The sequence below is a fragment of the Pseudorca crassidens genome, chromosome 12 (genome assembly GCF_039906515.1).
Source record: "Pseudorca crassidens isolate mPseCra1 chromosome 12, mPseCra1.hap1, whole genome shotgun sequence".
NCBI lineage: Eukaryota > Metazoa > Chordata > Mammalia > Artiodactyla > Delphinidae > Pseudorca > Pseudorca crassidens.
The window spans coordinates 91,736,034-91,761,749 of NC_090307.1; the positions used below are offsets into that span (position 1 = coordinate 91,736,034).

General features: G+C 52.7%; 1 protein-coding gene across 2 annotated transcripts in view; it reads right to left on the bottom strand.

Moving 5' to 3' along the window:
* The window catches only part of GOLGA3 (golgin A3), a 44,986-nt gene that overhangs the window by 12,941 nt on the left and 6,329 nt on the right, over window positions 1-25,716 (bottom strand). The window contains exons 3-15 of one of the 2 annotated variants that reach the window (XM_067701318.1): window positions 23,789-23,911; window positions 20,875-20,987; window positions 15,909-16,567; window positions 15,134-15,245; window positions 12,968-13,274; window positions 10,558-10,760; window positions 7,846-7,983; window positions 6,219-6,380; window positions 5,581-5,949; window positions 4,741-4,818; window positions 3,728-3,991; window positions 2,643-2,737; window positions 1,712-1,928 (exon numbers count right to left, since the gene is read on the bottom strand). In XM_067701318.1, the coding sequence (XP_067557419.1) occupies window positions 1,712-1,928; window positions 2,643-2,737; window positions 3,728-3,991; window positions 4,741-4,818; window positions 5,581-5,949; window positions 6,219-6,380; window positions 7,846-7,983; window positions 10,558-10,760; window positions 12,968-13,274; window positions 15,134-15,245; window positions 15,909-16,567; window positions 20,875-20,987; window positions 23,789-23,911 (2,840 nt within the window). Of the gene's footprint in view, window positions 1-1,711; window positions 1,929-2,642; window positions 2,738-3,727; window positions 3,992-4,740; window positions 4,819-5,580; window positions 5,950-6,218; window positions 6,381-7,845; window positions 7,984-10,557; window positions 10,761-12,967; window positions 13,275-15,133; window positions 15,246-15,908; window positions 16,568-20,874; window positions 20,988-23,668; window positions 23,912-25,716 lie in introns of both variants that reach the window. The other variant, XM_067701317.1, reaches the window with a different exon arrangement.

Genomic DNA, 25,716 nt, shown 5'->3' on the forward strand with positions numbered 1-25,716 from the left:
CTGCGCCACCAAGGAAGCCCCATCGGCCTCATTTTTTTTTTTTTTTTTTTTTGCCTTTTAGTTTATACTGGAGTAGAGTTGATCAACGATGTTGTGTTAGTTTCGGGTGTACAGCAAAGTGATTCAGTTACATATACCTGTATCTATCCGTTTTCAAATTCTTTTCCCATTTAGGTTGTTACAGAATATTGAGCAGAGTTCCCTGTGCTGCACAGTAGGCCCTTGTTGGTTCTCCTCGGCCTCCGTTTTACTGAGGATCAGCAAGGTGAGTGAGCTGCCTGAGACCCCACCGCACCAGGGCCGAAGCACAGGCTGAACCAGGATTTTGGCTCCCAGGCTGTGCTTCTGCCCAGCTGCCACCGGCTGTGCAGCAAGGGGGTGACAGACTGCATGGCAGTGACACCCACTGCTGGTACCATGTAAGTCAAAGAATTAAACAGTGAGAGATTTTAAAGTAAAAAGGAAATTGCAATTGAGTAAGTTCTCCCGCTCCCAATGTAAAAAGTAAGCATGTGACAGGGAATACTGAATTTATGTATTTTACAAGAGACCACGCTATGCTACAGTGTCCTCCAACTTACGAATTCTTAAACTGAGAGGAGAGAGGAACAAAGATGAGAAAAAAATACGATTACTAAGCATAAGGGAAATGACTCAAATCGGTGGGTGATAAACAAAACACAGAATTTTATACCCACTAGCCAAAGTAAAAGGAGGTGGTCAGATCCAGACTGCAGGGATCTGGGGATCAGGACACTCGTGACTGACAGAGTGACAGTGTGACGCCCAGAGGAGACCTGAGAGCCTCCACCACGTGCATACACCCCCTACACACACACACACACACACACACACACACACGCGCGCGTGCCCACCCTGCTGCCGGTCCCCCACCCTAAACAATAACCCAAAGCAAAAGGCTCTCTCTCGCCTCAGGACGCCATGGGGGGAAGAGCAGTTCCCGCAGCTCTCAGCCCTCACCGCGTGCAGGTCCCTCTTCCTCCTGGACCCGAGCGTTTCACAGGCACTTCCCTCCACTACGTCGCACATGCTGTCCACCTCAAGGGCCGTCTGTCGCAGAGCCATCAGCAACCCGCCCCGCCTTGGTGCTGGCCTCCGAGACGCCTCCCACCGCCTCCTGCACTTGGCTCCCATCACCTCAGCTACCGTCGCAGCCTCTCCTGGCCTTAGGTCGTCCCGACAGGATGGTGGCCAGGTCTCGGCTCGCTCTCTGTCACATGGAAGCTCCACTCCAAACCCCCCGACCCTGGCTCCCAGCCCCTCCAGCCAGACCCCTACTTGGCCCCGTGCCCCCAGACCCAGCACACAGGAGCAGCGCTCTGCTGAGATGCCCGCCGTCGCGCAAGACCATTTCAGACGCCACCTGTCCAAAAGGCTGTCCTGGACCCCTCGACCCTCACCCCAAGCCCTCTCACACCCCACGCATGGCGCTCACAGAACCTCCTCCTCAGACATGAGGAGGGCCGGGGCCAGCAGGGCGAGCGCCCCGCACGCGTTCGCAGGGGTCAAACGCAGCGTCAGAGCCCCCGGTCACATTGCTACCGCGAGGTATTCTGAAGAAACGCTGCCCACACACCTCCTTTCTAGACCCTCCTAGAAGGGTTTCGGAGGGGAGGTGCCTGTACACGTCATGCCCCTGCAGCCCCCTGCACCGATTCTCCGCAACCAGTGGAGTAAGCAGGTTACCCACGTGCAGGGTGTGGTCACTGCCGCCACCGGCCACCCGGGCTCTCAGCTGGCTCAGCTCGGCCTCGGCCGCCTCCTTGGCCGCGAGGGCCTCCTGCAGGCGGCGGCTGAGGATGCCCACGGCGTTCTCGTAGGCCTTGTGCTTGGTCTTCATCTCCTTCTGTGCGCTGCTCAGGTCTGAGCCCAGCTGCTTCATCTTCTGCTTCTGTTCGGTGATGGCCCTGGGGCGTGGCAGAGACAGAAGGAAGTCTCAGCTCACCTCCGACCCACTTGCCACACCAAGCAAAAGCCAAGTGCGTTTCCATCCAAGCTCCACCCTCATCTGCCCCCAGCGCCACCCTCTCCAGCACTGCGCTGCCCAGAACCCAGCTCCCCAGGATGCGGTCGGTGGGTATCCCCTACAGAGCCCATCACCGTGCTTTCGTCTGTCCTGCTCCCCTCTCGGAGCTGCTTAAACCACCTTGTGGAGACAGAGAAGACTCCTCTCCTACCAAATGGAAGCTTCCAGCGCTCTTCCTGACCAGCAGCAAGGAACCCAACACTCAGGCTCACAGTACATCAGCGGCGGACAGAGCAGAGTGGCGTGGGACACGCAATGGGAGTGAAAGGCCTGGCGCGGGCCGGGCGGGGACGGGCACAGGTGTCCACCCTGGGCAGTGCACTGGGGGTGCGAAGGGCGCTGCCACAGGCGCTTGACACGAAAAGGCAAATGAAAACAAAAACAAATGGGGAGTGTTTGTGAAAGGATGTGTTAGCACATCCACGTGTAACCGTCAGATCACGACGGAATCACTTTTCCAGCTTTAAACGTGGACTCTGACTTCCTAGGCCACCTGTTGTAGACCGGCAAGGGCTGGACAGACAGTGCTGGGGGGCCCGCACGGCTCACAGCCACCGCCCGGCGTCCCGCCAGCACGCACCCCGCGCCCGCGTACCTTGCGGCTTCTTGCTGCAGCTCTTCTATTTGTTTCTTGAGCACCTCGTTGGCCTCCGTAAGAGCAGCCATCTGCTCTTTATCGAACTGCAAAGACTTCAAATAAAGGGAGGACGAGAGAAAATGAGGAGTGCCAAGCCTTCCACCTGAAGCCCAAATGTGGGACTGGCTTCCTCTCAAGGCCGTCTTGCAGGGCACGGGCTTTGAGGAAGACCCTGGCCAAGGACCCTGCGATAAGCGGTCATTGCACGGAGGCCGAGGGTCCTGCACCACCCGTGTCAAGGCCGCTGGTGGGATAGGCGGGAAGAGCTGCCAACGAGAACGCCTCAGGCGACGGCTCCCGCCCGGTCCCCTCCCCAGCTTCTCCCAGCACCTCGGGGTAGCCTCACGCCCCCCTCCTGGACTTGCCCGCTGCCCCGTCTCCCCCTGTGCAACGAGCACCGTCCCCCCAGGACCGGCTCGGCCCTCGCAGCCGCGAGCCCTGCGTCCCACAGCTGCAGGGGTCCCACCAGCCCCTGGCTCCCCACAGCCTCCGGGCCCTCTTGTCCTGCCTGCACTCTCATGGCTCTCAGCTGCAGCCTCCAGCCTACCTGCCTCCCTGGACCCTGCCCGGCCCTCCGTGGGACTTCTGACATGTCACACGTTAAGATGCAGCCCTCAGTCTGACACCCTGCCATAGCTCTCCCCAGGTCTGCCGCCTGCCTCAGAAACACTCCTCAGCTGCAGGCATCCGGCCTGAGGGCTCCCTCTCCCTGGCCCCGTGCCAGACACCCTCAGCGGCACAGCCACCACTGTCTCTCACAGACTCCACCGGCCATGGGGGCCCTGGTGCGTGCACAGCAAATCTGGCCCCACCGCCCTTAAAGCCCGGAGCCCAAAGCAGCTGCTGCAGGCGGCCCAGCCCACGTCCCCGTGCCCCCTGCTGCCTCTCTCCAGCGCCCACTCAAACGCCCGCTCAGACCATCTCAGGAACCGCCCCCACAGCTCTCCTCCGCCTGGATCTGAGCTCCACAGGCCCCGCCCCACCCACGGTACAGCCCCAGGCCCGTTCGGCTGAACCTTCACAAGTCAAAGGCGTCCCCAGACCTGTAAGTGTGTCTCCATCTTGTCGCGCTCCCTCTGCGTGGACTGGAGATGCCCTTCAAGATCCACCACCTGCTGACGGGCCTGCGACGCCTCCCTCTGCAGGTGCAAGCGCTGCACCTCCGCGGCCCTCTTCTCCCCCTGAAGTCTGACGGCCTCCTGCCGCTGCTCCTTCACCTCCGAGTCCAGCCTCCTCTTTGCGGCCTTCAGCTCGCCGATGAGCTGGTCTTTGGAGGTGGCGTCCCGGCGGTAGGCCTCCACCATCACCTGCCCAACAGGCCGGAAGCTGCAGCCCGCGGGGCGGGTCTTCCAAGGGGTCAAGCCGTTTAAACAAAAATGCTCACCACTTATCTATATAACTTTCTGGGGCTGAAGATACATATTTCACCAAATCCGTGCTACCACTCACTGAGACACACACCTAAACAGGACTGGGTCATGGACAGGGGAGCCATGCCAGCCGCTGGGGGCCTGACTGCTTCACTTCCTCGGGGGAATGCGGCCACTCCTTCCCACTCCACTTGCCCTGCCTGGCTTCTGACAGGCACTCCGCTCGCATCTCAAGTGATAAAACCCACCACCGCTTACAACGTCCTCGGCTGCCCCTTCCTCAGACCCTTGGTGGTGCTCTGCACTCATTCCTCAGACAGCAGAACCAGCTTCACTAATGTGAAGAGCCTTATTTCAGTGCTGGGTCGTGGTGCGACATTTTTCAAAGCAACGTTACGCAGGAGTCCTGGCCGCTGTGGAAGCAGCACGCACTCACTCTGATGTCCCAGCAGGGCATGTCCGCATGATCCGGATGCCAACCCCACCCTGAAAATGCACCTGACTTCAGAAGCATAAAAACGGGAGGGGTGAGGAGTGTATCTCAGAATCAGTGAGGTCTCTTAAAAAAGCTGGAGTCTAGCTGTTACCTTCCTCTTGAATTGTTTCCTTCCAGTGAAGAGATTAAACGTACAGGATTTTCTTCATGCACTTGTTTCACAGAAAGCAAGCTAACCCCACGTTCTCACCTTCTGTTGAAGAAACTGCTCCTTTGTCTTCTGTGCCTGCTTTTTCAGGGAGGCAGCTTCTTGTTGCAGGTGCTCCACCTGTGAGGGACACGTGTGCAGACATTACACGGATGGCTCCGGGAGGGCCCTGTGCCTCAGGGGGACACGGGTGCACAGACCTGCCTCTGTGCCTCCTGTCCTAGAAGGGTACAGACGGGTCAGCACCTGCAGAGAAATCGCACCTACTTCCTGGAGGGAAAACGTGCCGACTTCCTCTTGTCCTCGACGCTCATGGAGCTGGATTCGAAGACAAAACCACTCCCGACACTAACTCTACTTCCTCCACACCCTGCAGCTTTCTCGTTCCGTCTGTATTTGTTTACTGTCCACCCACATCATAGCATGGCAGCTCCCGGGTGTGGCGTGCTAGGTCACGTGCGCACACACCCGGACCCTCGGCCGTCTCCCACCCTCACCCACCGTCATGCCGACACGTCCAGGGCGTTGCACTGGGTCAGGCAGTCAGGAAGGAAAGAACCAAAGCCCCACGCTGCTTCTCCCAGGTCTGAGCTCCTCCTCACAGGTGCACTGAAGCTGGTGTTTCTTGGCAGATTACTTTCAAAGCCCCAAACAACTCGGTTCCCAGTTCCCAGCCAGGTATCTACACACCCAGCCACTAACCTAGGACCGGAAGTACCCCATCAGCTGCTGTGGGCCCCTTCCCCAGCTGAGCCCTGGGCCCCCCCCCGGAAGCGTTCTTCCATGTTTCAAAAAAAGAACAAAACAAAGGACCAAACAATCAGCGTTACTTCTTGTATATGTGATTTCCACGCGTAAAAGAGTGACAGCAAACTGCATTACCTGGCTGGACTTGATGGCTAATTCCTGTGTCAACTGCTCTAAGGTTGCTGACGTGTCCTGGGCACCCTCTTCCAGGCATTCTGCCTCTCTATCAAACTCCTCCCTGCCGCTCTGGGCTGCCTGCACAGCCACCTCCAAGACAATCTTCTCGTTCTGCAGGAAACGGATGGCGTCGTCCCTTGCGGCGGCCTCCCCCCGCAGCTCATCCAGCCTGGCCTGCAGCTCGTCGTGGTGTAGCTGCAGGTCCCCGAGGGCCTGCTCCCTGCTCTGCAAAGTCTCCTGCGTCGAGGTGAACTGCTTCAACAGGTCCAGGTGCTCCTGCTGCAAAGCCTCAAGCTGCTGGTCTCGCTGATGCAAAGTCAGCTTCACCTAGGATAAAAGGAACTGTAGTCAATGTAACCGCGCTTGAACGAAAACACCGCGTGTCCCAAGAGTTTGTACTTCTTCCGTGCTTGGGTTTTAAACAGTCTGGACGATGCTCTGGAGGCAGCCTTCTGCGTAAAGCTGCGGCACAGAAGACCACGAGCTGAAGTGAACCCCCGCCGGGTCTGACGACGTGACGGACAGACCAGCGCCAACGAGCCCCGTGAGGCTGGCCGCGGCCCCAGGGCAGCGACAAGAGCGCCCGAGGGGCTTGCCTGCTCCAGCTGCTGCTCCAGGGCCGCCGCCGAGGCCGCCGTCGTCTGCAGCTGCTGTTTCTCCTCTTCGAACTCCTCCAGCCTCCTCTGCAGGTCCTCCTCCACCATCGTCTTCGCCTCCTGAATCTGCACAAAGGCAGCTTCCTGGTCCAACATGTCAGCCTGGGCCCAGAAGACAGAGCATTTTTTAAAAAGCAGGATAACCTGTAGCTACAGCCTCGGCGGGCAAGCCCACCACCCTGGAGAGAGGCCATCGTCCCCGTCACCATCCTGTCCATGACCCACAGAGAGAGGGCCCGAGGGGACGGGGGCAGAAAGCTGGTGCCCTCCCACTGCCAAGACAGGCCACCAGCCGATTCCTCCACCCATGGCTCCCCTGCTGACCCTCGGGCCTGGCTGAAGAGAGAAGCAAGCAGACAGCCCAGTTTTAAGAACTGGGATAAAGTGGTGAATGAAACTCCACAGCCGCCACCGCCGCCACCTGCGTGAAGACAGGCTGTTCGGGGTGATGCACGGCACATTCTCTTTCACAAGATTACTTCCTTTTTTTTTTTTTTTAAAGATTATTTATTTATTTTTGGCTGCATCGGGTCTTAGTCGTGGCATGCAGGATCTTTCGTTGCGACACGCAGGCTCTCTAGTTGAGGCGTGCGAGCTCAGTAGCTGTGGTGCGCAGGCTTAGTTGCCCCACGGCATGTGGAATCTTAGTTCCGTCACCAGGGATAGAACCCGGGTCCTCTGCACTGGAAGGCGGATTCTTTACCACTGGACCACCAGGGAAGTCCCACAAGATTACTTCCGGATGCCACTTGGCAAGACTAGAGACCAGGGGCCGTGGGGTAAATATGGCATTCCTTACGTCCTGACTATGTAGATAAGACGCAACATCTAGGAGTTTTCTTAGGGAAAAAACATTAGCTTATAACTTAGAATTTTTTTAGTTCTTTGACACTGAGCCCTTGAAGCATGTGTTTGACACAACACAACTGTCTTTCATCATCCACGTCATCCGTGAGGACAAAGGAGCACGTGCAGATAAGTGGGGATATGGGAGACCACAGTCACAGAACACCAACCTTCTGTGTGACCGTGAGGTTCTCGGTACACAATGCCAGGATGCCGTGTACCCCTTTTCTTCTTTACTTTTCCCAACAAGCCTATTAAGTAGGTATTATTATCCATATTTAATGAAAAGGGAACAAAGCCCAGAGAGTTAAGATATTAAGTCCAGGGTCTCACAGCTGACAAAGACCACAGGTCAAAGCCACTGCATCTCCCTACCCTGGCATAATCCACAGAGGAGGCTGGACACGGTCCTAACCAGTCCACGTGGCTGTTGGAGCGTGAAATGGCAACGCAGGCTGAGGCCGGAACTAGGCAGTTCAGAGGAAGGCCCAGGTTACCTCTGAGCGTGCAGAGATGAGGGAGGGGGGATGAGCATACAGGGAACACGAGGAACAGAATCCCGAAACCTTAAATCACTGCACATGGCTCAAAGGAGTATTTTTAAAGATATGCATACGTACGCACGTACGTACTACTGATGTTTACGTATAAAAAAAAAACCCCAAACCCCCAAACCCCAAGACAACACTGACACCCCGCAGCCCCAGAAGCACGGCCCCACCTCGATGCCCTGGAGCTGGGCGGCAATGCGCTCCTTCTCCTTGATCGACCTCTGCTGGGTCTCCGTCAGCTGGTGGGACAGGGACACATTCTCAAGCTTCAGGTGCTCCAGGAGGCCCGCCTGGCTCATCTGTCCAATCTTCAAAGAAAAACACCACAAGTCGAAGGTTGCTAGACTCCAAGCACAAGCACAGCCCAGCCAGTCCCTGAGGCCACCAGGGTGAGGGTCTCTGTACAGCGCTGGCCCCTGGGAGGGCCGCTCCCCAGGACCACCGCCCCCGCAGGGCCTCCCTGCCCACCCCCCTGGCAGCCACCATGACACTCAGGCCATCTGTGTTCTGTGTACTTAAGAGGAGCCAGCCAGCAGCCCAGAAGTCAGCGCTCATCACCCCCACGATGGTGCGGTCTGTTGTAAGACCTACGTGACAGTTCCCACTGAAGGGGCATCCCTGAGTCCGGAGGTTAGGGGCCTCAACTGGGCGGCAGGGACAGCCAGGAATCTGCCCATCAGATAAACTGACCCACGGCCAGACACACCTTAGGCCCTGCCCTCTCAGTCCCCGACTGTCCTGGTCACGCACCAGGCTGACCCTGGCCACTCCCAGGAAGTGGCACTGGCATCCGCCCCGGTCTGACCCAGGCCATGCAGACCTGCGAGCACGTCCCTTCCAGAGCCGACGCGAACGCTCCTAGACCTACAGGTGCCCAATGCGACCAGAAGCTGTGAGCTTCAGGGTCTAAGATGGAAGCTGCCCAGAGCAAGGAAAGGCGTCATTCGCCGGGACTTCATCTCAAGGCAACAAAAGAATAAAGACTACCCTGCGTTCTTCTCCAACCTGAACATTCCTGGGACGCTTCCATGTTACTGGAGAAAGAGGGTGAAAATGTACCACACACGGTAATTAAGGAACGCTGACCTGGATTAAGGAACGCTGACCTGGGTGTCAAAGGAATTTGAAAAAAGCAGTTATGGTTCTCAAACTGCCATTCCCTTGGACTCTTTCTCCACTTCTGTCTTCCAAATGCCATTTCTGACTTAGCTCAGGATATAAATCTGGATTCTTTAAATATTTCATGCCTCAAATAAATGCACGACAGCTTCAAAATTGCATTGACTTGCAATTATTTCCAAGCACATGGTAAGTAGAACAAACGCTTATTTATGCTAAGGACGTATTTAAGCCAGGTCCTCTAGCTTAAAAAATACACAACATAAGGACTTCCCTGGTGGCGCAGTGCTTAAGAATCCGCCTGCCAATGCAGGGGACATGGGTTAGAGCCCTGGTCCGGGAAGATCCCACACGCCGTGGGGCAACTAAGTCCGTGCGCCACAACTACTGAGCCTGCGCTCGGGAGCCCATGAGCCACAACTACTGAAGCCTGCGTGCCTAGAGCTCGTGCTCCGCAACAAGAGAAGCCACCGCAATGAGAAGCCCATGCACCGCAACAAAGAGTAGCCCCAGATCACCGCAACTAGAGAAAGCCTGCATGCAGCAACGAAGACCCAACGTAGCCAAAAATAAATAAATTTATTTTAAAAATAGATACAACAAATTTTTTTAAATTCTATTTTTTTTTTTTTTTTTTTTTGCGTTATGCGGGCCTCTCACTGTCGTGGCCTCTCTCGTTGCGGAGCACAGGCTCCGGACGTGCTGGCTCAGCGGCCATGGCTTATGGGCCTAGCCGCTCCGCGGCATGTGGGATCTTCCCGGACCGGGGCACGAACCCGTGTCCCCTGCATCGGCAGGTGGACTCTCAACCACTGCGCCACCAGGGAAGCCCTAAAATTCTATTTTGTATATTTGTAGACTTTAGATTTTTTTAAAAAGGAGGATTTGGTGGAGTTAGTACTTTACATCCTCTACTTGAGAAGTAAAGTTTCAATGTTTTGAATATTGTAACAAAAAAGGTACGATATTTTACTTGGATAAAAAAAAAGTGGGGAGATAAAATAAAACCCACAGCAAAATTCAAAAAGAAGACAGGCTGACCAAGGCACCATCAGCACCCTCACAATCGGTCCAATTAGTCCAAACACTGAGATTTGGAGCAAAGTGCATTTCAGCATCTTGCCTACTGCTCCCGAGAGCATGCCTCGGCCCCGGTCACCCTGCAGACCTGGACTCACACCTGTTCCCACTCACGCAGAATTAGAGGCTGACACTCTGGTACCCTAACAACACAGGAAGAAAGCGAGGATATGGGAAATGAGTGTTCTCTGGGAGGATCTGGTGACCAGGCAGCTGGAGAGCTCTGCCAGGAGGTGGCGTGTGCCGCGCTCTGTGCACGTAAGAAACGCACCACAGGAGGCGGTGATGGCGCAGGAGAGCCGGGGAGCAAGCGGCCCGAGACCCCCGCAGGTGTGGATTTGACAGCTGGGTTCCAACGACAAAAGGCGACCCCAGAGAGGGGACGGGATGTACGACTCGGAGCGAGGAACACAGGACGTCCCAGAGAGGGGGATTTTAGTATTTAAAATGCTCAAGCAGAAGCTGTGAAACTCCCTGTGTCAGAAGGTCATAGAAGGCGGTGACCCCTCCCCGCAGGGCCTCCCTGCCCACGTGGTGGGGTGTGGGCTAGACGGGTGCTCAGCAGATTTTCAAACAACCTATGGGTGAAGTCTAAACTCAGAAAAGTCGCTTCAATTTAGGGAAAAAGCAAGTGTTCACACCAGATGTGCAGCATGAGCCGCTGGCCACGGCAGGGGCTGTACCTGGATGTGGGCCATCTCGCCCTGCAGCCGGACCCGGGCCTCCTGGGCCAGAGCAAGCTGCTGCTGGTACCACTGCCGGACACTCTGCAGGGACGCAATCTCGGTCTGGGACGCCTTCAGCTTGCTGGTCAGCGTAGTGCGCTCCAGCTGCACCTGCTGCAGTTGGCTCTGCAAGGCTGTCATCTGCTGCCGCAGGTCATGCACTGAAACAAGCAAGCAGAGACGCTCAGGGGAGCCCGGCCGCGCCAAAGGTCCCGTCAAGCCGGCTCCGCAGACAGCGGCGCACGCTGGGTCCCCTCCTCCTCGGCACGACGCCTTACATGCAACCTCAAGCGCCGAGCCACAGGTCCCGGGCATCCCGGTTAGGGTCTGGTCACTGCTCATCAACTGATCAACACACAGCCTTGTTTTGCGTGTGCTTCTGCTGAAAGACACCTTGCTCCACTTGCTTTTGATTCATTAACGCTGAACTGACAGTCGACAGCGCTGTGCCTCGTGCCTGTGCAAAGCTTGTCTATCACCCATGCTTTCTCCACAAAGCACATCACGGCCTTCCTGCACTTAGGAACACCACACAGTGTTTGGGGTTAATCGTAAAGAGCAAAGCCACCCCAAAAAGCACAAAAATGTAAAAAACGTGGCACTAAATCGACCATTAAAGGACACTTGTGGTACAAGAGCTGAACCAGGAAGGCTGAGCCTTTTTGCACATCAGGTGACCGCAACCCTTCTCTGCTCTGCACCTATCTGCAAATGACCAGAAAAAGCTGTGAGTACTGGTGGGGGTACAAATACATTTAGTGAATCGGAGAATTCACAATTAGCAAATCTACAAACAATGAGATCGACTGTGTGTCCACAACGTTGCCATGGGAGCTTTCTGGCTCAAGACTTCGGCATGATGACGTCTGTGAGTCATCAACAAGCTCAGGAATGGTATACACACTAAACCCTGCTGGTCTGCTGATAAGGTCAACACTGTTGAGGGCAGGGCAGGAAGGGGAGCAGACAGGAAATCATAGCAGAAACCCAACTCATAGTACAAACAAAACCAGTCGATTATTTAAAAAATAAATTACACCAGGTATTTAAGAAAACACTTATGATTCTCATGATAGTTTCCAAAATTTTAAAATAGAACAAAAAGCACGATAGGATCCATGACCCCTGATGTGAAATCCTTGGGGATAGATGTGCCTCAGAGCAGTGGGGCTTTAGGATGGCAACAGGAGCATCTCCCCCGCATCCCCAAATCCCCCAGCCAGCAGACACACCGACAGCAAGGCGTGGGGAGGCTGGCACTGCGCTGGGTGCAGGTCAGTCTGATGCCTGCCGAGCTCTGGTCTGGCCATGCCTTGCAACCCAGAGCAATACAGAACTTCTTGGATTTTATAATTTTCTTAAGGGATTGGGTACCATAAAATGCTCAGAGACTAAAGTCAGTTGGCTGTTTTATTTCTCAGCTGGTGCTTTCCCCGCCCAGGATCCGGATAAAGTTTTTGCCACAGAGGTTTGTCACTTTTCCTTTATTTCATCAGACCTGAAACCTCGTCTCACAAGTCTTACGGCCAAGACTCCACGTCGGCAGACACCGTGGTCCTTCACAGAAGCCCCGCCGCACCCCACTCACGTCGCTCAGACGCCCAGACCTTGGGGACAAGAACGTCATCTCTGCAGCCTGCACTGGAGGACCAGGGTCTGGGCTGACACGTCCTGGGCTCTGAGCGCCATTCTCCCACCCCCTCTCCCCCTCCTCCCGTCAGCACAGTGAGATGTCGTGAGCCCACAGACCACACTTCTTGGCGCCGGCCGTGTGTGGAGCGTGGGCTCTGGGAATGGAGTACGCGCCCCCAGGATGAGCAGAAAGCACGAGGGAAGGACACACAGGTCCGCTGTGCCTGGCCCACCAGCAACGTTCCCTGACTCCACTGTTCCATCTGTCTATCGTTCCAGAGGGGGTTCCCACGGGGATCCAGCTAGACCCAAAACCTGAACTTATGGAAGGGAAAATAAAGATCTACTACTCAAGTGACGCTTTTAAATATTTTAAATGGCGCCTGCAATTCTGGAATAAGCAGGCAGATCTAGCCCCCAAACACCAATGGACTGAGAAGGCAGAAGAGTGGAAACGATTACTTCTGACAGTCAGGGGTCCGCAGTCCATTTCTAAGACCTAAGCCGCCCCCGATGCGCATGCAGAAACGTGCAGGATTCCTCAAGCTGAGCCAAAAACAACACTACTTTAGGCAAGTGGACACTTCCTGTATAAATCACAAGGGAGGGTAACCCCCAGCACACTGATGTGACAAAGGTCAGTCCTCAGAGCAGACGAGACAACCCCTACCAGGGGCACAGCCCCTGGGAGCCTGCGCGCGACTGAGGGACAGACATGCAGACGCGGGATGCTCACCTGTGTTGTCCTTGCTGAGGATGCTCCTCTGCATCTCCTCCACTTTGGCCATGAGTCTCTGGTACTGCCCCTCTGCCAACCGCAGGTCGCTGTTGGAGGAGGCCAGGCTAGCATTCTTGGCTTCCAGCATGTTCTGCAGAGCGCTCATTGCCTGCTCGAGGTCCCAGCAAGACTGCTTTAAGGTGTCCACCTCCGAACTGAGCGAGTCCTGCCTCTGCTGGCTGCTGTGGCTGTGCTCCAGCTGTGCCCGCAGCTTCGTGTGCAGGGCAGCCAGCTGCGCTTGCAGCTCGGCCTTTTCTTTAAGTGCCTGGAAAGACCCACACACAGCCACGCTGACATTCAGGAAAATAAGTCGCTTCCACCCTGCGTATTAAGAGGGCTGCCAAAACACAGCCAATGAGACAGAGGAACGTGTCCAACAGGTGAACTTTACAGGAAAGCACCATGTTTTCCAAAACATTCAGTCACCTCTAGCATTACAGTTATCCAAAAAGAAGGGGTTTCTCCAAACAGGCGCAAGAGGTAGGAGGGGTGAATACAGAGTCTGCCTGCTTTCCGCACGGTGGCACCTGGGCAGGACAGCACGTGGGAAAAGCTCTGCAAGCACCCACTCACCCACAAGGACGCTGGAAAACATATTTGTCCAAAAAACAAAAAAGCGCACAAGCATGCACAAACACACAGTGTAAGAATGCCCGGAGTGCTGAGAGGTCTCTAAAAGATGAAGAGCAGCCAGATTCAGATCTGGGGAAAACAAAACCCACAGAACACGTCTGTGGGGAAAGGGTGCCATCACATAGGAGAGGCTCGGAGGGGCTGCGGCCAGGGCTGCCGGGCGCGGAGCAGCCTGAGGCACAGTCTGTGCTACGCGGCAGGGCCGCGGGGACCACTGTCCGCGGCACCCAGCAGGGAGAGGAGAGGTGGGGCCTCGAGAAGCCCTAGGCCCCAGGGGCAGCTGAGAACAGACACTGAGCAAAGGGCACGACCCCTACCCACTCATCAGCACCTCCCACCCACCCTGAAGTCAGCCTATCAGGGCGTGTACAGCAATTTCAAAATGCAAAGAAGAGCAGACAGCTGCACGTCAACACGCAATAGCAGAAGATCAATGTCGTGAAGACAATAAATTCAACAAACGGAAGAATACCCAAAAAAGTGAGTTAACTGAGCAAACGCAGTAAGATTTTGTAATAAGTATAATCAGCATATTCACAGAAATACCAAAAAGTTTTGCACCCGTAACAATCCACAAAGATCCTGGCTTGGACACAACTGAAGAGCAAATCAAATCCCAGGAGGATAAGGAGGTAAAGTAAAAGCCAGCTAAGGTGCTTCGATTGTTCAGGGCGTCAAACTCAGGGGAGGTGGACATGCACTTGCTGAGGTCACGTTCTACAGGAGGACAAAGTGAAAATCGTGTGCAACTAAAATTAACCCCGACACCTCGGTAATCACCTCTTCAGTTTAGAGTTTTATGTACAGAGTCTGTGTCCCAGGACCGTGTGAACAAAAAAGTCATCAGACGTGAGAAGCACATTCAGCAGAGCAAGCACTCTCGTGTGCACGGCTCCCCCGCCCGCACAGCGCAGGCTCCTGAGGGGAAGGGAGAGCCCCCTGCCTCGATCTCACACCCCCCAGTGCTTTGTGCTCTCCCCCGTCTCCGTGCCAAGTGCAGAGGATCAAAGGCAGCTGAACTGAGTTACTCTAATTGTTGATCGGAAAGCTGAAAATTAAGGGATGGAAAATGATTCTTTAGGCATATGCTAACCAGACAAAGCAAAATTCGTATCAGAAAAAGTAAAGAAGTACTAAAGGGGCAAAGATGACAATTTCACCAGGCCAGAAAAAGGTGAAATCCACCCCAAAGATTTCATTGCCATGGACTGTTAGGTCTCTGACAGCAGAGCTAGGAAGCCTCCCAGGCAGATCCTGACGGAGATACAAGGAGAAACCACACAGAGCGGAAAACCAGCACACCTCTTTCTGTGGCTGACAAATCAAGTGGACAAAAATGTACAGCTACAGAAGATGAAGCTGCTGCGCTGCTGCTGCTGCTGCTGCTGAAGCTTATTCCTAAAAACACGTGTAAAGCTGTACGCACGAACAGGAGCTGCACATTCTTCTCAAAGACATGGCACATTGATACATCCATCAAATCTCCATTACCTGACTAGCCTCTAATGATAAAGCTTCCAGCTGTCCTTCGAGTCTCATTTTTTCTTTAAGAACCTGCAACATTTCATCATGAGTTTCAGCAACAGAGCTTTCCATGGACACGCTGGAGGATAAAGGCACAAAGGATCAGGCAGTGGGAAGATGACCGATCATTGTCTTTCCTTTACACCATCCATACTCTCCAAATTCCACACCCCTCTGCTCCTCTCCCCCAATTAAAAAAAAATAAGTAAGTAAAAAAGATTTAGCAGCTTCCCTGGTGGCGCAGTGGTTGAGAGTCCGCCTGTCGATGCAGGGGACACGGGTTCGTGCCCCGGTCCGGGAAGATCCCACATGCCGCGGAGCGGCTGGGCCCGTGGGCCATGGCCGCTGAGCCTGTGCGTCCGGAGCCGGTGCTCCGCAACGGGAGAGGCCACAGCAGTGAGAGGCCCGCGTACCGCAAAAAAAAAAAAAAAAAAAAGATTTAGGTAGCGAGCCAAAGCTCTTAGGAATGCTACCGATACACCCCCGCCCACAGCATGGCCTTTTCAGCCACCACATGGCCAGAATGTCCTCATGGAGACATGAGCCCCCATCACATCTGTGCAGTTTTAGAGACAGGTCTACACAGATCCTGGAAGGCAGAATATCTTAACACTGCAGGTGATTACTCATTCGACCCAATTCCACTTCTTACAAAGAGACAGAGTGCATATAAATGAAGCATTAAAGACCAAGGGGGGACTCGGAGAGGAAGGCAGTGCCTCGCAGGCCCGGCGTCACCCACCTGCTGCAGATGCTGTCAGCCCGGCGCCGCGTCTCCCCATTGACCTTCTGCCTCTGCTCTTGGCGCTCGGCGGCTGCGGCCTGGAGGACATCCGAGATGGAGGGCAGCTGGCCCAGGGCGCTGGCGGCGATCTCCTGGCTGCTGACCCCACAGGGGGCCTGGCGCACGCCCCCCGTGTTCACTGGAAGGCCGGCCGTCCCTCGGGCAGAGACGCTGCTATAGGAGGAGCTGTCACTCTCGGTCCCGTCAGCCTCGGACACATTGTCCCCCGTCAGGGACGCATCCTCCAGGCGGTCATCGGCCTCGGGACACAGGCTGAGCTCAGACACCACTGACGTCCCACTGCCTCGGTTCTGCTCCAGGGAGGCCCTGGCAGAGTCCGGAGCCGGAACATTTCCACCAGAATTCCGAGCGTCTGAATCTTCAGTTCTGTAATCAGCCAGAGACCGAATTTTGCTTGATTTGAAACTTTTTTTCTCCTTAGGATGTGCCAGGAGCCCTAAGCTGCCCACCTTCGGCCCCCGAGGGACGCTGGTGCGCAGGAAGGAATATTCTTTGGTCATAGCCACGGCACTGGCCCTCGGTAAGGTTTCTGGGTTCAACATGAGTTCAGGATCAAGTGTGCTAAAAAGTCTCGTTTTAGTTACAGGTTGACTTGACTGAGAAGGAAAAGAAAGTACAAAAATTATGTTTAAAATTGACAAGCAGCATTCAGAAATCGCCATCCAGAGAGGCCACGCCGATTACGCAACGAGGGCTCCCTGCACGCGGCCGCGGCACGGGCGTCCCGTGCTCTGTGACTCGCTGCCTCCACGGGGCCCCGGGTGAGAGCCAAGCGCACGCCTGACTGACCCGACGGCGTTTCCAAACACCCACCAGAGCACGTCCTTCCTCCTCACATCTGCTTCACACAATATTCCTGGCTATCCTCCCATGATAATTCTTTTACATAAACCTTGAAATTTTTCTTCAAGTTAAGAAAAAAGTCCTGTTGAATTAGAACTACCTTAAATTTATAATTACTGAGGGGATAATGAGCCACTTCCCCCCATTTATTTATATCTGTTGCCTGACCCTCGACAGAGGAAGTTATGTAGTGTTTTAGAGTCTAAACCATTTTTGTTGTCATTTAAATTTAATACTTAGATATTTTGTTATTTTGTTGATATTATAAATATTATCTTTTCCCACTAATTTCATAACTGGTGATACTAGGACAACTTGATTTTTCATATTTGTATTTGAAACTGACAATTTCTAAACCCCAATTATTTTAATAATTTTATATTTTTATAAATTTATAATGATAGCAATTTTTCAGTTGATTCTCCAGCATTTTTCCAAGGTGTTACCAACACCTGCAAATAACATTTCTCCTATTTTTTCAATATTTATATCTCTTACTTCTTTTTCTCATATCTTCATGTTAGCTAGAACTTCCCAAGTGGCCTTGAATGAGGCTGGAGATGAGGGGAGACACCACTCCTTGGCGCTGAATCAACATGACTTTCTCTTACGATTAATATTCTATGTTACTCTACAAAGTTAGTGCAATCCCAAAGTGGCAAGGAACAAGGTGGGCGAGGAGCATCTCAAAACGATGCTGGGATACAAGAGGAAGGATAAATGAGCCAGAGCAGCAAGGAAGAGTTAGGGGCGTGGTGCGTTGGACATGCCAGGCCTCCCAGATGGTAACACACACTATAAAGCTGCCATGATTAGATCCACTGAGAATGAGAAAAGAGTAGGTGGGCTGATGACACAGAACACAGCCCAGGAACTGGTCCAAGCATAGGTGGGGTCTATAGATATTTAAGAAGCACCACAATAAGGTAGCATTCCAACCAGTGGGGAAAAGAGAGACTACAAAATAAGCAATTTGAGATAACTGGCCAGCTGTCCACAAAGAGGCTCACTCCCACCTCTCACCTCCATCCAAAACATTGCAAGTGGATTAGATTTACACAGAAAAAACCACAACTTTTTAATACTTTTTATACTATCTCTTACTTATAGCATAAGAAGAAAACAGAGGTGAATTTACTTATATCCTTCAAACGGGGAGATCCTCTCAAATATGACATGAACCCCAAAAGAAGTAACAGCAAAAACTGAAAGTTCTGACTGTAAACATTCAAATCTGATGTGCAGGGAATTCCCTGGCAGTCCAGTGGTTAAAACTGCACTTCCGGGACATCCCTGGGGGTCCAGTGGTTAAGACTCCGCACTCCCAATGGAGGGGGCCTGGGTTCAATCCCTGGTCAGGGAACTAGGTCCTGCATGCTGCAACTCAGAGCCCACATGCCACAACTAAAGAGCCCGCGTTCGGCAACTAAAGATCCCGCATGCCACAACGAAGAGCCTGCACTCAGCAATGAAGACCCCATGTGCTGCAACTAAGACCTGGCACAGCCAAATAAATAAATATTTTTTAAATTGAATTAAAAAAAAAAAAGACTGTGCTTCCACTGCAGTGGGCACGGGTTCGATCCCTGGTCAGGGAACTAAGATCCTGCAAGCTGCGCGACACAGCCAAAAACAAACAAACAAACAAAAAAACTGATGTGCAGCAAAAAGTATGCCAGAAAAGAAGTCACGGCGAACTAAGAAAAAATTGTTTGCAAAAATACTAGAAGGGGATAACTTCCTCATATACAGTACCAACATAACAAAAAGACAACCAACAGAAAAACAGACAAAGACCGACAAAGACACCCAAACAGCCAACACGCAAAGAGGCGCTGACTGTTAGGAAGTACTGGGTTTTTTCACCTATCAGAGGACGAACATTCAATTTTCATTATTTCTAATGCTACCAAGGATCTTACAGACTGCTAACCGGAATGTAAACCAGTCCATCCTACGTGGAGGGCAATATATATCAACTAACATAAAGCCTTTTACCCAATAATTTGACAGTTAAGGATTTACCCACAAAAGTATACCAAGACACAAAACATTCCCTGCAACATTGTTTGCAATTTCAAAAAATTAGAAACCACCTAAAGTCAATCACTATGGGTTGGTTAATGCAATGCTGGTACATACACATGGTCACGAAGGATGAGAAGGGCCTCCACTGTGTTGATGGAGAAGGAGCTAAGGACAGGGGAGTGAGAAAGGTCGTGTGAAGAGCAGTGCAGAGAGGGGGCTCCCCCGCATAAAAATTATCACCACCTCTACGTGAAGGCACATGCGTGGAGATGCTCTCAAACAGGGGAGGACTTTCATCCATCATGTCTACCATTTAAACATGAGGTTTGAACTACATTCCTAAATAAGTATCTTTCTACTCCTAGTTTGTTTTTGCTTGCCTGTTTTGCATTTTTTGAATCGAGAATTCTGCGTTTTATCAAATACCTTTTCAGCACCTACTGAGATGGTCATTAAGTCTTGCCACATGGAACGACCATTATGATGAGTTCTATCAACAGATTCTCCCATTTTGAACTAACCTGTACTCTTAAAGAAAACCTCACTCGGTTTATGCTACTCCATGAACCGACAGGCCATGCTGATGGGTCACAAGCACAGCAGTGGAGAGCACAGCTCTGTGCTCAGATAGGCAGGTTCAAGTCCCAGCTCAGCCGGGGGCACTGGCGGTCACTTCAGCTCTGAGCTCCCCTGGGTCATGGGGAGAACCCACCCAGATGCCGATCCACATGAGGACGGCACCTGCCAGGCTGCACTCTCCTCAGCCGGCCCTGCCCCGAGGGTCTCCAGAGCTGGGGACAGGTGGGGGCCAAAGTAGCCGGCATCTTGCTGCCTGCCTTCCTTAGTGCGGCGCAGGGCGGGGAAGGCGGGGTGACCAAGCAAGTGGGCCTGTCAGGTTGCTCAGACCAGTGTGTGATGAGCCCAGCAGCTGGACAGAAGTTATCTTACTGAGGCTAAGGTTTTATACACATATATGCATACATATAATTTTTAAAGATGAGAAATGATGTGAAACTTCACACTGAACTCCTGACACATTGCCTAACGTTGGATGACCCAGGCAGAGCTTGGACTTGTGGTGCAAACCCCTGGGAGGCAAGCTGTGGACAAGCTCGGCACAGACACTGTCTGGTCTGTATCTTGGCTCTGCTACTTTACCACAAGTTCCTTACCTGTCCGAGCCTCACTATAATGTCCGTGGGGAATTTAACACAGTGCCTAGCACACGTAATTACTACTGACTATTGACCATCACTGTCATGTTTTCTGGCAGGCCATCTGGACAGATCCCTAGAAGCCCCTGACCGGGTGGGAGCCTCTGTCAGTGCAGAGCCTGGTGCTGTCCCTTCCAGTCCGTTTACATTGGCTTCAGAGCCCTGACGCTCGAAAAGCCAAGGTTCTCTCTTGGGAAAACAAATGGCCAACCTTGATGAGGACCCGTCACTACTAAATCAATCCCCAAAAGCGTTTTTTAAGTTTGTTTAGTTTTAAATTCCTTTAATTTGACATTTTTCAAGTCCACAGAAAACTTGGATGAAGAGTGAAATGAACCTTCATACCCCCCTTTCTTAGAGTCACTCGATGTGATTAAAAAGACTGCTTTCATTGGTATCCTAACGAGAGTTTCATACCTGAACACAACTGATTTTAGCAAAGCATATGGACATACTTATCATATGTGTGGGACGTGGCACATATTCTAACACTGTACAGCAAAGTTCAGTAGAAACTGTGCCACTTATGCAGTAAACAAGCCAAACCCAGGACTGGCCGCTCAAGCACAGACAGCAGTTCTGCCCAAGTATTTGTTGCCCCTGCTTTTCTAAAGGCAGCCTTAGAGGGAAGAAGGACCAGACGGGGTGGGAACCAAAGGGTGGGAACTACGTGACAAAAATGATCCTTGCAGAGAAGCACAGAAGCCCACCCCCCCCAGAGAGAGAAATAAACAGCAGATCCTGGAATTATGTCTGACCAATTGCTGTTTTTCACACGTGAGGTTTTCCACTAGCTCGTCCGAGAGAGGGAGACTCACTCTTTCCTGCTGGCGCTTCGCCCTGTACTGTCTGAGCTGCTCTTCCAGCTGCTTCCGAGCCTGCAGTCGGACCTGCTGTTCCTTCTCCAGGGGCACTGGAGCCTCTGTTGAGCCTGAGGTGGGGAAATGGCCATTTAGAAACTCACAATGCACCAGGGTACAGAGGACCAATCAGAACGGCAGCCTGGCTGTTTTGTGTTTTATTACCGATACGATTTAGCTTTGAACGACACACGGCTGTCTAGTTTGAAAGAAGTGTTTGCAGATGGAGAGAAAACTGCGAGCCTTGGACACTGACCACAGAGAGGACCCACCTGGTGGCAGACACACTGGCCAAGCACAGGGGCCGTGCTCGTGCCACGAGTGCATCGCCCCCTATGGGCACCCGGCTGGTAAAACAGGACACGCGCGGGGCTTTCCTGGTGGTGCAGTGGTTGAGAATCTGCCTGCTAATGCAGGGAACAAGGCTTCGAGCCCTGGTCTGGGAGGATCCCACATGCCGCGGAGCAGCTAGGCCCGTGAGCCACAACTACTGAGCCTGCGCGTCTCGAGCCTGTGCTCCGCAACAAGAGAGGCCGCGATAGTGAGAGGCCCGTGCACCGCAATGAAGAGTGGCCCCCACTTGCCACAGCTAGAGGAAGCCCTCGCACAGAAACGAAGACCCAACACAGCAAAAATAAATAAAATTAATTAATATATATTTAGCCTGAAATTAAAAAAAATAAAACAGGACACGGGCAACCTGTGCCTTTTAGTAACAAAAGAACTGAACTTGAAATTGGTGCCAGTGTGAGTGTTCTGAGGTTCTCACCAAGCTCCAAGTCCGCTCCCTGACAGTACAGAGGAACGTGAGAAGCAATCCTGACGGGACAACGGCTGCTGAACTCGCCTTCTTCATGCAGTTATGTCTGGGCCCCTCACCTCAGTTTCCTGCCTGAGGCGACTCCAGTCCAGGGTCTCTGCTCAAGGACAGGAGGGGAACTACTCTGACAACTTTCTGGCTAATAACAAAATTTTAAATATCTAAAATCCAAACCTTTCACTTTGGGTAAGAAAAGGGCCGAACAGCGAGTGAAAGGGAGGAGAGCCCCAGGTCTCCCCAGGGGGGTCAGACAGCAGGCTGACGGGAGCAGAGAAACGCCGTAACTGAGCCCCTTTATGGGTGGAAGCATCTTCAACTGTGGATCCTAGGAGGTACGTAGCTGCTGCTGAATTTCACTAGGAATTCAGCAGTGTTGTCACTAACTGTGCACTCATCACTCAAGAGGTCTCTCATACTTTTCACAACGCTGAGTGGTCCAGACAGCAGAGACCTAGGAGCTGTGGCCTCAGGCAGGGAACCCAAATCAGCAAGCGCAGCACCAGAGACATGGCCTCGGGGCTGGGCTGGGGGCAGGCGAGCCGGGTGGGTACCTCCGGCCAGAGCTAACATACCCCTCAGGTCAGGACCCAGGATTTCACACAACATCTTGGCTGACATGCTAACAGTTAGTTTACAGAGATGTTTAAAGTACGCTCTGGCCCTAACAAAATAATGCCTGTGAAGAACCCTCTAGTAACAAGGGAAGTGGGAGCTGCAAGTGAAACTATCAAGGCAGCATCACAGCACACCCATCAGACTGGTAGACTCAGAGGAAACAGCCTCTGTGTCCTCTCACAGGGCGTCAGCGCCCTGGCAATGTGACCACACATGATGGAGGTAAACACAGCTGTTGCTTCTGACCATGAATTCTGCTTCTAGGGTGGAGCCCACAGAAACGAAAGCACCAATGCTGCAAACATGCATGGGGAGATGCTCACTGCAGTACTGGTCACGTGGCTCTTACCGGCCACACGCGGGGCTCCTACCAGCCTTAAGAGAATAGATACGGAGTTGCATCAGCTGATCAGCTGATGTGGGGCAATATCCATGTGATAAAGCTAGGTGAGGAAAGCACACAATAATGTGAGGGACATTAACCCCATTTTAAAAAACAGTGACCCCCAAACCTGGCTGTTTCCAGACGCCTGTAAAGGACTATGTGAGAATGTGGCTGACCTGGACAGGAGGGGAGGGGAAGAGGTACTAAAGGGAGGATGAGGCTTAAAAACAGCACGGGTGAAATGATCCCATTAAGTAAAATCACACAAGTCTGTGTATGAAAACCTACATGTTAGAAAAAGGCCTGGAGGTTTCTAGGGCTCAGAGGCTGCCAGTTTGCAACTTGTTCACCCATGAATCCCCAGGGATTGCACAAAATGTACACTGATTAAAGTAACTCATAAAAGAAAGCCTTCAAAGTGTAACTGTCGGGCTTCCCTGGCGGCGCAGTGGTTGAGAGTCCGCCTGCTGATGCAGGGGACACGGGTTCGTGCCCCGGTCCGGGAGGATCCCGCGTGTCGTGGAGCGGCTGGGCCCGTGAGCCATGGCCGCTGAGCCTGCGCGTCCGGAGCCTGTGCTCTGCAATGGGAGAGGCCACGATAGTGAGAGGCCCGCGTACCGCAAAAAAAAAAAAAAAAAAAGTGTAACTGTCAAGATCAAAACCCCACTGGCTGCTTGCTCACCACCCAGGGTGACAAAAGACACGCATGCACAGGCCCTTTAAACTTGGGCCTCAAGCCCAAGTCACCATCAAGCCATGATGAAGTGTATCTTGTCTCTGAAATGGAGCTAACTGTTAAATGTACGACCCACCACAGTGATAAAACAGCAAATGGAAGGGGGGTGCAGGGCCTGTGCCTCTGAAGGATGGTGGGTGACAAGGGCCCTGGGGTGGGGGGAGAGGGGGGAAGAGCCCAGTGGGAAGATGCTTACACAGTTGCGTTTCTTGCATAGGAAGACTGAGTCTGAGGGACTGCAAAGCTTCTTTTCTAACACTGCCCTCAGCACTAGTCCCCTGAGACTTCCTTAGGTTGTCATGGAAATCAGCCACACCTGGAGAGGCTTCAGGACCCACTGACAGCGGAGGGTCTGGGAACTGTGGCGCCGGCCCATTCAGACAGGTGTCCCCTTGGCTTCCTCCTTCATCTGAAGCTCTGTCTACCTCGACACCGGCACCTGGAAAAGAGGGTGTGCTGGGCCATCACGGTTTTAACAACTCAAGCAGGACAAGAGGGGATCTAGATACGTGAGCAATCTCCACATGCCATGGATCTGTTCACTCTGAGAGGACAGCAGGATCGTCCCCTCCTGTGGGCGGTGAGGTGGGACAAGTCACTCGACCTCGCAGAGCCTGACACACTCACCTGCAGGATGCCCTCCTCACCCTCCGCGCTACGGCTGTGGAATTTAAGTAGTAATGTTTCCTTTGCATTTAAACAAGACCAAAAAGAAATCTTACGAAAGTCTGTTTTTTAAAAAATAGCAAAAAAACCTTACACATGCTTAAAACACAGTTGACGATGTTTCTAACAGGCGTTGTTAACAGCAGTGCTAACCCGTGTCACAGCCTCACGTTTTCAACGGGCTGATTCCAAATGAGAAATCAAAGGCAGAGTCAGAATAGCTGCTGAGAACGATTATGGCAAAGCTGAGCACAGAACCCAGAGTCCGTGCTCATGGCTGACAAACACCTGACGGATACAAAGCCAAGTTGACCAGTGGTGACTATACACGGCTACCAAGCTCACTCTCCTCCACTAACACTGTTACGAGTAGACTTGTTTATGCTCTAACTGAAACCTATTTCTGTGCCAAAAGGAAACTAGAAAGAAAGCACTCTCCCCGTGACAGACCGGCCAGTTGGCAGCCAAAGAGCCAGGGAGACGTGTGGAGGGGCTTCCAGGCAGGTGCCAGGGCCCCAGCACTGCAATGCCCCAGCCTCGCACAGGGTCAGCATCACTTGGCTCTCATGACGTACCCAGTATGCATCCAGGAAGTTCTCTCTGTGCCCAAGCAAATTTAAAATGGGTTTCTGTCACTTGAAATGTGACTCCCAACTAACATAGCTACTGTCATGCCTCTCTGAAAGGAAAACCAGAATATAAACGGGGCACCCCAGACACAAAGCAGAGCGGGGAGACCCAGCATCACCCTGAAACAACCATCTGTTGTTTTACACAGACAGCCCTTCAGTTTCCTGCTGGGGTCAGGGTTGGCGTCGGGGGAGGAATCCTGCATCTCAGATCCAAGTTAATCGGGTCAGTTCTGCTCTCTGACAGGCTTACTTACGGATCTAGGAGAGTCTCTAAACCTTCCTGTTTACAAAACAAAGTCATTTTTTGAGCATCATATTGCACTTTAAAAGAAACCCAAAAGAAGGCCCAACAAATAATAAGACTTGATTGTTTCCAAACACAAGGCTAATTATGGATAAACAAATAGCGATGGCCACACACACGGCCAGCACCGCTTCCCAGGCGCTTGCCTTTCACATGGGCCCTCACCACCATCCCGAGATGCAGGTGCCATTCATCTTTCCGTTTCCTCAAGAGGAGAGTGAGACTGAGATAAATCAAGGATCTTGCTTGAGGGCTCCTTGCTGTTAGTGGCAGACCTAGGAGTCGTCCCACTGTAGAGCTCTTGGTCTCGGGCCGAGCCACACTGGCCTCACCCGGCGTATAAGGAGCAGCAACCAGCAAAGCCATTTCAGGTGCTTGAGCACTGTTTTACAAGAACAGGAATGCAGTTTCTGCTAGTAAATCAGTAAATACACATGGTAACGATTTTCAAGCACACACCGACCAGGAAGGGGCATGGAATGGAGTGGGTAATTCACCCTGTACTTCCGATGCACAAATAACACATCAGCTAACATGCAAATGTGATCCAGTAATCCTCAGATCACTAGTGGACCATTTCTGGATCCCAGTTAGTAAAATTCTGGCAACCAACCAGAAAGGTAGAATGTTAGGGCACAATGA